The sequence below is a fragment of the Nycticebus coucang genome, chromosome 6 (assembly GCF_027406575.1).
Source record: "Nycticebus coucang isolate mNycCou1 chromosome 6, mNycCou1.pri, whole genome shotgun sequence".
In the NCBI taxonomy this organism is placed as follows: domain Eukaryota; kingdom Metazoa; phylum Chordata; class Mammalia; order Primates; family Lorisidae; genus Nycticebus; species Nycticebus coucang.
In genome coordinates this window covers 50,440,605-50,453,836 of record NC_069785.1, presented here as the reverse complement: position 1 = coordinate 50,453,836, position 13,232 = coordinate 50,440,605, and the positions used below count along the sequence as shown (strand labels likewise).

The following is a 13,232-nucleotide window of genomic DNA, read 5'->3' as shown; positions in this document are numbered from 1 at the left end:
AGTGTAAGGGATGAATTCTTAGCCTTCCAGGAGACACAAGAGAATTGTCATGAATACCGGGAGTGTCTCCAGTTTATATCAACTCTCGATTGAGACTGAGATTATGTGGCCACATGAGATAGCTGTGCTGAAATGGAAAGTACCCTGGACTTGTCAAAGGCATGGTTTTGAATCCCAGCCCGGCCTCTTCTGCTGGTTTTATAAATTTAAGCAAATTTCTTACCTCTTCTGAATGTGAGCTTATTCATCTATAAAACTGACACACAAGTATTTTCTCCCATAAAGTTTGGATTATTTATCTAATCCTGCATAATAGACAATCTTAATAAGTAAGCAGCTTAGAACAATAATGATATGTTTATTCTGTGGGTTGGCTGGACTGCTTGTCCTGGCTGAGACAGCTGGGGCTCTCTCCCTCTTTCGTTTTGGACTGCTTGAAGGCACCACCCATCTCAGAGCAACATAGAATAGGGCAAAAGAGCAAATTACACAGCATCTTACAGCCTAGCGTTGAAAGTCACACGATGTCACTTCCACCATATTTTACTGGTCAAAGACAGTAAAATCCTAGCTCAGGTTCAAAGGGCTGAGAAATAGACTCCACTTTTTAATGGAGGAAGATAACAAATATGGTGGCATTGTTTTTCAATCCACAATAAGACTGTGGTAAAGATTGAATGTGGTTATGTATAAGGAGGTATTCTTTTTCTCTCTCTCTCTGTAAGTAGGTATGGTTTCTGGCAGCTGCCATGTATGCATTATGTTTTTATAACTACAAAATTCTACAACACTCACTAAGCACCCAAAGCTAATTTTTGGTGATATAGTTGGTTGTGTCATGAGTGATCTACTTGCCACCATCAAGGGGGAAAACTGGGGATCCATGAAAGTCTAGTTCAGTTTTTGTGAAGTCATGGTTTAGTTTGCAATGGAAGACCTAAAAGCTGATTTTAGAGTGCACTTCTTTATGTGCTTAGAAATGCTTTTTCTCAGTGAGGTCTATATATCCTCAAAAGCTCCTCAGACAGTGAGGTGAACAGTGAGTTTTTTTTTTTAAAGGCAAGCATAAAAAATAAGTTTATTGAGGAAGAGAAAAGATAAGTTTACAGAGTAAGAAGGTTTACAAAGCAGGATATGTTCACCATAGACAACAAATGGGCCTCCATTGTCAGGGCAAGTAGCAAAGAGGCTTCGTTTCTTTTTCTTTTTTCTTTTTTTTTTTTGAAACAGAGTCTCACTATGTCACCCTTGGTAGAGTGCCGTGGCGTCACAGCTCACAGCAACCTCAAATTCTTGGGCCAAAGTGAATCTCTTGCTTCAGCCTCCCAAGTAGCTGGGACTACAGACGCCTGCCAAAATGCCCGGCTATTTTTTTGTTGCAGTTGTCATTGTTTTTTTTTTTGTTTGTTTTGTTTTTTTTATTGTTGGGGATTCATTGAGGGTACAATAGCCAGTTACACTGATTGCAATTGTTAGGTAAAGTCCCTCTTGCAATCATGTCTTGCCCCCATAAAGTGTGACACACACTAAGGCCCCACCCTCCTCCCTCCATCCCTCTTTCTGCTTCCCCCCCCATAACCTTAATTGTCATTAATTGTCCTCATATCAAGATTGAGTACATAGGATTCATGCTTATTTTTTTTAATGGCTGAATAGTATTCCATGGTATACATATACCACAGCTTGTTAATCCATTCCTGGGTTGGTGGGCATTTAGGCTGTTTCCACATTTTGGCAATGGTAAATTGAGCTGCAATAAACAGTCTAGTACAAGTGTCCTTATGATAAAAGGATTTTTTTCCTTCTGGGTAGATGCCCAGTAATGGGATTGCAGGATCGAATGGGAGGTCTAGCTTGAGTGCTTTGAGGTTTCTCCATACTTCCTTCCAGAAAGGTTGTACTAGTTTGCAGTCCCACCAGCAGTGTAAAAGTGTTCCCTTCTCTCCACATCCACGCCAGCATCTGCAGTTTTGAGATTTTGTGATGTGGGCCATTCTCACTGGGGTTACATGATATCTCAGGGTTGTTTCGATTTGCATTTCTCTAATATATAGAGATGATGAACATTTTTTCATGTGTTTGTTAGCCATTCGTCTGTCGTCTTTAGAGAAAGTTCTATTCATGTCTCTTGCCCATTGATATAAGGGATTGTTGGCTTTTTTCATGTGGATTAATTTGAGTTCTCTATAGATCCTGGTTATCAAGCTTTTGTCTGATTGAAAATATGCAAATATCCTTTCCCATTGTGTAGGTTGTCTCTTTGCTTTGGTTATCGTGTCCTTAGCTGTACAGAAGCTTTTCAGTTTAATGAAGTCCCATTTGTTTATTTTTGTTGTTGTTGCAATTGCCATGGCAGTCTTCTTCATGAAGTCTTCCCCCAGGCCAATATCTTCCAGTGTTTTTCCTATGCTTTCTTGGAGGATTTTTATTGTTTCATGCCTTAAATTTAAGTCCTTTATCCATCTTGAATCAATTTTTGTGAGTGGGGAAAGATGTGGGTCCAGTTTCAGTCTTTTACATGTAGACATCCAGTTCTCCCAACACCATTTATTGAATAGGGAGTCTTTCCCCCAAGGTAAGTTCTTGTTTGGTTTATCAAAGATTAGGTGGTTGTAAGATGTTAGTTTCATTTCTTGGTGTTCAATTCGATTCCAAGTGTCTATGTCTCTGTTTTTGTGCCAGTACCATGCTGTCTTGACCACTATGGCTTTGTAGTACAGACTAAAATCTGGTATGCTGTACTTCCCAAAGCAATCTACCTATTCAATGCCATTCCTATCAAAGTACCTACATCGTACTTTTGAGATTTGGAAAAAATGATTCTGCGTTTTGTATGGAACCGGAAAAAAACCCATATAGCTAAGGCAGTTCTTAGTAACAGTTGTCATTGTTGTTTAGCAGGCGTGGGCAGGATTCAAACTTGCCAACCTCGGCAGGGTTTGAACTTGTCAGCCTCCGTGTACATGGCCGGCACCCTAACCAATATGGCTGCCAAGCCTCTTTTTTCTTTTTCTTTTCTTTTTCTGTACACTTCAAACATCAATGCCCTTGATTTTTTGGTGCATGACCAAAATAGTGTTTTGGCCATCCTTTATGAAGTAACCCTTTCCTATGACATGCATTCTTGCTGGGTCCATCCATCAAGATATTCATTTGCTGGCCAGGATTGTGGTCAGGTTCCATAAAAAGCTAGGTCAGTAGGACCCTACCTTTCAGTTTGAACCCTGAGAAACATGGCAAAAAGACTAAAATGGATGGAATTGATTTACCCAAATGGCATCACTCTGAAGAGGTTCTCTGCTCCCTCTGTCCCAGAAGTGTACTACTTCCTATTTTATCCCAAAGTGAAGTTCAATGAGTCATCTCATAACCTATTAATATTTAATTTTTTTTTGCTTAAATTATCCATAGTTTTTTTCTTGCTAACACAGAATTTTATATAGGAGATATAAAGTGATGAGAGTGCTCTTGAAGCTAAAAATGCCAAAAGCTCTCAATTGATCAAACAACAACCAATAACTATTTAGCTTTTGTTATAGTTTTCAGGACACTGTGCATATTTCCCCAAATAACAAATACAACCTTGTCTTTAAGAATCTAGAAAACAGCTAGGGAGAGTAAGTATAGTGGCCACAGAAGAAAAATTATCTATCTATCTATCTATCTATCTATCTATCTATCTAGTTCATTATAGAAATAGATTAAATATCTCAATTGTCAGTGCCTAATGTAATGCTTGGCATATAGTGGGCATACTGTAATTATGTATTAAAAGTCATTATTAAGTGAATGATTCAATTAATTAGTGCAATGATGTTTGAATAATAGAGATTGGCATGAGCCAAAACACTTCATAAAAAAAGGAGAAATTTGAACATTTTTTTTAGGATGGATAGAATTCATTCAAATGATGAGTCAAGGGAATTCTAGCCCATGGATTTATTTTGCAAACAATACAAAACAACCTGTGATAAAAACAAAACAAAACTCAAAAACAACAACAACAAAAACCTATGTTAAGTTTAAAGAGATAGGGGTTTTTAGTCATTTTGGCATCAAGAAAATCTTACTGTGCTTTTCTTATTGTTTAATTTGAGTTCTATGTAGATTCTAGTTATCAGGCCTTTGTCAGATTTCTAACATGCAAAGATCTCCCATTCTGAAGGCTGTGTGTTTGCTTTGTTTAGTGTTTTCCTCATACTCTCTTCTAGAATTTTTATTGTTTTGTGTCTTAACTTTAAATCATTTATCCAACGAGAACCAATTTTTGTCAGTGGTAAGAGGTGTGGGTCCAGTTTCAGTTTTCTACATGTGGATAACCAGTTCTCCTAGCACCATTTGTTAAATAAGTGCATGTTTTTGTTACGCTTATCTAAGGTCAACTGACAATATGTGGCTGGGTTCATCTTTAGATTCTCTATCCTATTCCATAGATCTATGTCTCTATTTTTGTACCAGTACCATGCTGTTTTGATCACTATAGCCTTGTAGTATAACCTGAAATCTGGCCTCCAAATTTGTTTTTGTTTCCAAGAACTGTATTTGCTACTCGGGGTTTTTTCTGGTTCATATGAATCGAAGTGCTATTTTTTCAGGTTCTTTAAAGTATGACACTGGTGCTTTGATGAGGATTACATTAAATTTATAGATTGCTTTGGATTCTATGGATATTTTAACAATGTTGATTTTTCCCTACCACAAGCAAACAACTCCCTCTATAAGTGGGCATGAGACTTGAATAGAATCTTCTCTGAGAATGTTTGGCCAATAAACCCATGAAAAAATGCTCATTGTCTTTAATCATCAGAGAAATTCAAATCAAAACCATGCTAAGATATCACCTAAACCCAGCAGGAGGCCAGATAAAGGCATTTAATCTATATCCCTCTTTTGGAGATGAAACCCTGCAAGGTAGTTTAGGGTTGAGTTGAGAGTAATAGAAATGTCCATAAATGCTGGAAGAGGAGACTTGTAGGGCACCAGTGTTTGCTCTTTGCTTCCTGGGCAAAAGCCTTAGAAAAGCCCTGGGTTGGGTTGTGGCTGCCCAATGCGTTTCCGCATGGAAGGTAGTAAGAGCCGGGCACAGCGTGCCTTGCATGCTGGAGCACAGGGAAAGCAGGCAGAGTTTCCAGATTCCCCAGAGGGTACAGAACAGCCCAGAAAACTTGCCGGCAGAACTTAAGTGAAATGTCACTTCCTCAGGGGCACCTTCCCTGATCAGCCCTAGCCTGGTGGAGTCCCGCTGCCTCCACCCCCACACCTGTATTGGTACTTAACAATTGGGTCATTATTTGTTTCTGCTTTTCTCTGTAAACTACCTGCTGTGTTTCTGCTTTACACATAGAGGTATTTATTGGTGTTGAGCAAATATATCTTGAATGAATGATTTCTTTTACTTAACGAAGAGTGTGTGACCAAGGCTTTAATTCATTAATCTGGGAAGAGAATTTTTGCAGGTGAGACCTAAAACCAGACCACATACTTGTAGGACCACGGCTTTAAATCAGCTCTTATTTTGCAGTTTTACTCTTTCATCTTCACATCCATGTGACACAGGAGTTCACACGTTCATTACTACCATCACAACCCTGTATGGTGTACGTTATTGGTTCTATCTTACAATTGGAAAGAAATTTAATAACTTGGCCAATCCCTCTACCCTAGTATCTGAGCCCCTCTACAAACTATTGCAAATAAGGAAAATCCCCTGTAACGGGATGCATTCCTAGGGGACGTGCTTGTGTTGCGCTCTTACTTCTGACTTGACAGCTGGTGACTGCAGCCGAGACATTTTGGGGGGGGGACAGGAGGGCGGTTTCCTCAGTTCTACCAGCCAGGGCCCAGTGTGCAATTTTCTGCCCTCCTAAACTGTTATAGGATGGAGGCAACCTCGGGAATTATCCGTATAAGGATGTCAGAAATACTATATCCTTCAAAGCTACTAAATTCACTGAGCCTTGCACATCCTGGAGAGGCAGCAGCGCGCTCTCTCTTTCTCTGTGTTGGAGGTAAGCAGGGAACCCTAGTCTTAACTGTGGGCTGGGCAAGAGGACCATCCCCTTACCGCCCCCGTCCTAAATCTTACGTTCCAGCATTCACAGGCCCCTGGGTTAAGATCATCTCAAAGTCCTGGAGCATCCTGGATTCTGCCTGTGGTTGGAACCAAGCCTCAGAAGAGCCACTGCTTGAATGGGCTCTCGACGCCCGGGGGGCAAGTGGCAGAGGCGAAGTCCCGTCCCTGGTCGGCAGGTCACCCCTCCTCCAGCCCCCGCTGTGGCCTCCCGCCCTGCAGCCTCGGGTGGGTGCCCGGCAGGAGAGGCGCTGGGAGGCGCGGGCAGTGAGCACGGGTCTCGTCTCCAGCCAGGGCCTCCGGGGCCTCCCAGGCCTCCGGCACCGCGGTCTCAGGCGCGCATTCTTGGTGCAGGTGGCACAGCTTTCTGCGCCGGCCGGGCTTCCCAGGTCACGGGAGAGGCTAATCTCAGGTCTAGACCTCCCAGCCGCAGAGCGGGCTGAAACCGCTACTCCACCTTTCCCCATTTCTCTCCTCCCCACCCTAAAACGAAAAATCCCAGGCCTGGCAGGACCTGGTCACCTCTGCCTCCTCCCACCGCGCTAATCCTGCGAGCGAGGGAGGCCCCCGCGCCGAGGCGGCGGCTGGCAAAGGGGAGTGGAAAGGGAGGATGGATGGGGCCGGGGGGTGGGGTGGTGATGAGGGGGATGTAAGGGGGTGTCATTTTCTTTTTCTTCCTTTTTTAAAAAAAATATTTCTCTCGCGAGAAACCGCTGAGCGGACGATATTTGAAGAGGTGGGGAAAGGAGCGGGCCGCGGCAGCCGCGGCAGAGACTGTGGGTGCCACAGGCGGACAGGCGGCCACAGCTGGGACAGCTGCAGACGGAGCGGACTGCGGCTGCAGCTGCCGGGACCGAAGAGCAGCGGCCGCCGCCTCTCGGGGAATCGGATCCTCCGCTTCTCCAGTGGGTGCAGCGGGGTCCCGACAGGGGTCGGGAGGCCAACGGAACCGGAGCTCCAGCCACGGAGGCTTTGCGTTTGCGCCGCGCCGCGGGCAGGGACAGGGACTGGGGTGAGGGGCTGTCCCGTAACGTCCACAGCTGGCGCCGGCCCTCCTCGCCTGACAGCTTCCCGGCCGGGGGCTCCGTAGCCGGGCTCCGCGTCAGATGCTCGGGGGCGGTGGCAGCGCCCAGAGCCGGCGGGGACGGCGCGGCGGGCTTCCAGCCCCGCGGCTTGGCGGAGAGGACGGGCACGGGAGAGGAGCCGGGGCGTTGAGAGTGCGCGTGGCGCACAGTTCGTGCCACTAAAAAAAACAAACCCAGTGATCTCGCCCCGGGGCCGAGGACGGCTCGTGACATGGGTACTTTGAGCTGCGCTCTTCAGGAGGCGTCTGGGAGGCCGAGGGGTCAGCCGGAGCTGCTGCCGCTGGGGGCCTGGGCGTTTCGGCCAGTTGGGGACCAAACGGTCTGCACTTACCCAAATTAACTGCGCCACGCGCAGGCGGCGCACGGGTTGGGCTGGGGAATGGGGACCGCGAGGCTCAGCATCCCCGCTCTCTGACCGTCTCCCCCGCCTCGGGGGTTTGTCTCTGTGTTGCAGCTGGCAGGGGCCGCCTGAAGTGGGAGCCGCGCCTGGAGAAGGCGGGAGGAGCCCGGCCCGGGGGACGGGCGGCGGGAGAGCGGGACTCGGCGGCGCGGTGCGCTTACGGGCGCAGCGGCGGCCGCAGACCGAGCCCCGGGCGCGGCGAGAGGCGGCGGCTCGGCACCATGCGGCCAGGGGGCCTGCTGGAGCTCATCCTGGGATTTACCGTGCTCTTAGCGTCCCACACGAGCCATGGGGCCGACGCCAATTTGGAGGCTGGGAACGTGAAGGAAACCAGAGCCAGCCGGGCAAAGAGAAGAGGCGGCGGCGGACACGACGCACTTAAAGGGTAAAGGACCGGTCAGCTCCTGTGGCGTGGGTCTCCCTTCCTCCTCCTCCTCCCAAGTTTCCAGATCCAGACCGTCTGACAGGGGTGATCCTCGGCATGGACACCTCCTTTGGCAAGACCTCCCGGGGCACCTTAGAGGCGCTAGGGGTACGCGGTGCTCGCCGAGTTTGGGGCTAACCTACCCTGCCCCAGAGGACAGGGCATGCTTCAAAGGAATCTTGGGCCATTGTTGAAGCAGATTTTGGGAGGCGAGAAGGATTCCTTGAGGAAGAAGGGGAGGGGTTGCGACTGAGAGTAGAGGAGAAGCTGATTCCTTTCCCTCCTACCAATTCCGGTGGTTTCTAGGGGAGAGCACTTCCCTGGTGGGCATCTTTGGAGATGCCCAGTCGGCGAGGAAAGGAAGGGATTCCAGGGACGGAGGAGAAGAGACCCACTGCTTAGTTGTCTCGTAGGGACGGAGGTCTCTGGGCACTGTTCCCCTTCTGATGTCAGCACTGGAAGCAGAGCAGCAGAAGTGTTTCTGAAGACTTGTTTTGGGTGGTGTGGCGCGAGCTCTCCATTTCACGGAGGCGGTGAGGCCGCTTTCGTTGGCTCTAACCACTGGCTTATGTGTTATGTACATGTGATTGACCATCTTACTGGCTTCCCATGACATTTCAGCAGGAAAGATTTAAATTAAGCAAGGTTGTTAGTTTCCTCAATCACAATTTCCTTTAAGATATTTCAGCTTGAAAAAGTGATCTGTCCTCCTGAGATTGTTTCAGCTCAAGCCTTCATAGACACAGCAGGATGGACTATAAAAGAGCCTGTTAAATGAAACCAGGCAGTAAATATACAGTAGTTTTCTATTCATTTTTTAAAATTCGCACTAACGCCTTTTTTCCGGAGTGATTCTGATTAATGGCTCTGAGTGACCAAGTGACAGTGTCCACTCGGATGTGTGGGTAAACATTTCACTTATCCTTTTTAGCTATGGGCTGTTTTAATTGTGTGTATGTAGTGAAATTTGTGTTCTATGGCCCAGGTAGGAGAAGAAAAAGTACAGAAAACTCAACAGAGTGATTTTTGAGTCCTAGTCTCCACTAGGAAAAAGATGATTGTCAGAGCAAAGCAGTTAGACTATGGTAAAATATCTATGATTTTTCTGACCCCAGCAAATAGTTATGATTAATTTAGTTCTGTCTGGGCCTTTGGGGAAAATAAACCTAGGATTCCCCACATGGGAATTGAAATTTGCTTATCATGGTAAACCTGACCCTCACCAGGTTTGGGGAAAATAAACCTAGCATTCCCACGTGGGAATTGAAATTTGCTTATCATGGTAAACCTGACCCTCACCAGGTCGCACACATTTATTGCCCTGTGTGCAAGACACATGGATAGCTCAATAAATGCACTAAAACTCTGGTTTTCATGTGTTCTTAAAGGGACTTAATTCAGTCTAGCATTTTTCCTTTAAAAACATATTTCTGCTGTGCAATATTAACCTTAGTATCTATTCTGATGGCGTTGCTCCTTATATAGAGAGAGGGAGTGAGGTTTAATTCTGTGGATAAAAATCTGCAGGGCAACATTAGGCGTGGGCAGACATATGCCATATTTCTATGTGCTGTCACCAGCCAGTGTGTTTCCTTGGGAGGCTCAGACCCAATGTGAAAATAGAAACTAAGCTTTACTTGGTTGCTTAACAGGGTGCCAAGCTTTCACTCATTTGCTCTAGTGCTCATTTCTGTCATTTTTTTTATGATTAAAGAAACACCCCTGTCTGTGCTCTTCACAGTATTTGATCACTAACATTGACCTTAACCTACTGCACCCTATTTATAAAGCCTTCCTAAAAACATGGTATTAATAGAATAGTAATTATGACTGTTCCTAATTCTCATATATGCATATATGCATATAATATATATGGCAGGTAAAAATAATAACCTAAATGGATAAATAATTAAAACTATTTCCCTCCTACCTCTCAAAGGCCATTTTCTTATGGATAGTGTAGAAATATTACAGACACGTATATTGTACAAATATATGTAGTACACTTATAAATATGCATGTATGCATATACACGTATGTGTTTGTCCATTTTCATACATGGAATATACTGTACATAATATTCTGAACTTTATTCAGTTTTTTATATCTTGAGTGCATTTATCTGTTAACATACATGGATTCACCTCATGCGTTTTCTTATTGTATAGATGTGGCTGGAACAGTTCCTAATGGTAACTCTTTGGAGTATATCAAATCTTTTGCTATGACCAACATTCTTCTACATACATATATGTGCATGTATGAGTTTCTATGCAGTATAAATTAGTAAAAGTATAATTGCTGGATCAAAAGCTTTCCTGTATATTTGAAACAAACGCCAAGTCTGTCAAGAAAGGCAGCAGACAGCAAAGGAATGGGCTGATGTTAAACTTGAATTGCATTTAAAATTTAGTCTCTGCTTATTGCCATTCCGGTCTTGCATGAATAAGTCCTTCAACTATGGCCTGCTAATAAATCATTAGGAAAAGCAGTTCTATATTACAGTTTTCTGATTATCGCTTAAAATTTCTATTTTTCTTCATGAAAATATTACTGACTTCAAAACTAAGCTCTTTGACTTCAGTAAAACCTGTTTACCATTTAGACGAAAATGCACAGCTTATGAAGTGAAAGTGATTTGTAACCTCTGAGTCTGCCTGATGCCCAGTTGGTGGCAGCAACTTTCAGCACCTCACTAATATTTCCTCTAGTTAAAAGGTGCTTTCAACTCATCAGTATCTGCTGTGCCCTGGTCCAGTATCCTCTGCAAATTCTGCAAATATTGCCTTCTTGTTTTTCTCTGATGCGTAGGTGACTACCAAATCTGCCATAGTATTCTCCTTCAGACGTATATTCCTTTGCTGTCTGCTGCCTCTCTTCATAGACTGGGAACCTGCCTCATTTCCCACTCACTGGCTGTGTAGTCCTAACTTGTCTTCCTCTCCTCCCATCCTGTTGCAGGTGGGTTTTTTTTCCCCTTCCCCACTGGGCAGCAAACGTTCCACAGTGGAAATTTAAGCATCCTCAAATTTCTTCCCAGCTTTTGCTGTGTTTTCTTAGAGTAAATCGCCAATTTCTGTTTTTACAGGAAGTCTCTTTTTTAATGGAATGAGTGTGGTCCCTGTTAGCCCTGCAAAAATTTTTATTTTTCTCTATTCTCAAATGAAAATTTTGCAAGTTCTAAAAATATTTCAAATAGTGACTATCTAGTTTTTCTTTGCTTAAGCATTGCTTGGCACATATGAAATGGCTTTATGAGAAAGAATGCAGTCCTAACTTTATTTATTTGAATTTAAGTTTACCACAATTTCTGTTAGCAAAATTCTAAAGTTCTGTGAGTAGGCAAAACGTATGGGAGACCAGTCCGATACATTCGTAAGGAAACAGCCACAAATCAACTTGATTTGAATGGCAGTAGTTAGTGCAACATGTGTTTATGGTCACCTTATTGTTTTAGCTCCCAAGTAAGGAAATATTACTGTTTCCTGTCAAAGGGAAGAATTCTTTACAGTGAAACCTCATTTTCTGAAGTCTCTGATAAGATGGATTGAACCTTGTAGTCCTTGTTGCCTGGTTTATTGGTGTATGAGACCAGTTAGATTTCATACAATTTGTCCTCTTATGCATGATTCCTTTTGGTTTTTGTTTATTTGTTTATTTTTTTCAGAGATCTTATTGCCAGAAAAATACACATGGAACAGTTTGTACACAGAGTAGGTTATGTGATGGCAAACTCCAAGGGATTAATTACACAGAAGTCTGTTATTAAAATAAAGAACTTTAAAAGGGAACACAGAAAACTTTTTGTAGACTTTATAAAGAGGACTTTAAGACTTCATCTGAAGTCAGATGGGCTAAATATGGGGAAAGACTCCCGAAGTGGTATGGTTTGTCTTTGCATTTATTGAAAAGATTAAGCTAAAATATTGGGCACAATTTTTGAAATAAAAATATATAATATTCTTACATAGATGATTTCAGCAATTCCACATTTTAGACAGGAAGGTGGAGACAAAATATTTATGTAACTGTTGATTTTGTAACATTTAGGACATAAGGGTTGTTTACAAAAATGTAAGTTGTTCATAACACAAATTAATTTAAACATATGTCAAGCTACAGTGAAATGAAGTAGTGGAAATGGAATTATAGACATTGCTTCAAGCTTATTTGTAATTTTAAAGAATATCAAAATATTTCTTTATTGTCTGTGTAGGAGATACTTAAAAATTATAGTATTATTGATTCTAATGAAGCAAAATATGAAAATATTAATGGGGCATTCATATTAGTTTGTTTACTTTCCCTACAATAAGCCGATCAAAGAGCTTAATCAATTTTCCCTACAACAAGCCAATCAATCAGCTTAATCAATTTGGGAATTTTAGCTAAAATTTTCAATGTGAAAATAAGATTTAAAAAATGTTTTTTTGAAAGAGAAATAAACTATTTTAATGATTTCTTTGTTTCTAGAAACTAACCAAGCAAATGGACCTACTTAAGCAACTTAGAATTTTTTTTCATGAAATTCTTTGCAAAAGCTGACATCAGTAATATATCAGGCCTAAGTTATATGGCAGGTGCATAAGAGTTTAGAGTTTCACAAGTGTTAAATTTGATTTTCCTATTAGATTGTAAAATCATCAAAGGCAAGAATCCTATCGTAAGCATTTTACTACCAACTTATCATTAAATGGGGTTTCAAAGAGTTCATTAATTTCAGGAAGCCTTGATTAAATTCCATTCTGAATTTAGCTCTGTGGAATGCCAGAGACATAACACCCTGGTGGGGCTCACCAGTTAACAGAAGAACTGCAAATACACAGAAAGGTATTGGTCATGAAGGGCATAGGGTGTGAAGTCTAGTATTAAGTAAAAATAAATACATAATAGCAATCGTAGCCCTGGTAGGTAATGATGAGATAACATTTATGGTCAGGCGCTGCTTTAAGTATTTTACATGTGCTAATTCATTCAATCCTCACAGCCTGTCCATAAGGTGGGTCCTTTTGTTAGCTTCCTTTCACAGATGGGAGAGCTGAGATATTTCCCAGAGGTTAAGTTCTAAAGACAAAGTCTCAATACTAAATTTTCTTTCTTCGTAAATTTTAGTTATGGTTTTGGTTTTTCATTCCATTGGACAAAAACGCAGGACTAAGATATTGGTAAAATTCCACTTAAAATTCCTCATATTCTTTCATGCTGGTTCACAGATTCTAAGTATGGTCAATCACATAGTGTTATTTGGTCAAA

General features: G+C 42.7%; 1 protein-coding gene across 3 annotated transcripts in view; it reads left to right on the top strand.

Moving 5' to 3' along the window:
- The first annotated feature begins 6,795 nt into the window (after positions 1-6,795).
- Positions 6,796-13,232, top strand: part of FBN1 (fibrillin 1) — a 242,553-nt gene continuing 236,116 nt past the window's right edge. Inside the window, exons 1-2 of one of the 3 annotated variants that reach the window (XM_053593723.1) lie at positions 6,796-6,975; positions 7,610-7,940. In XM_053593723.1, coding sequence (XP_053449698.1) covers positions 7,777-7,940 — 164 coding nt within the window. In that variant the 5' untranslated portion in view covers positions 6,796-6,975; positions 7,610-7,776. The remainder of the gene's footprint in view (positions 6,976-7,609; positions 7,941-13,232) is intronic. The other 2 variants (XM_053593725.1, XM_053593726.1) reach the window with 2 other exon arrangements.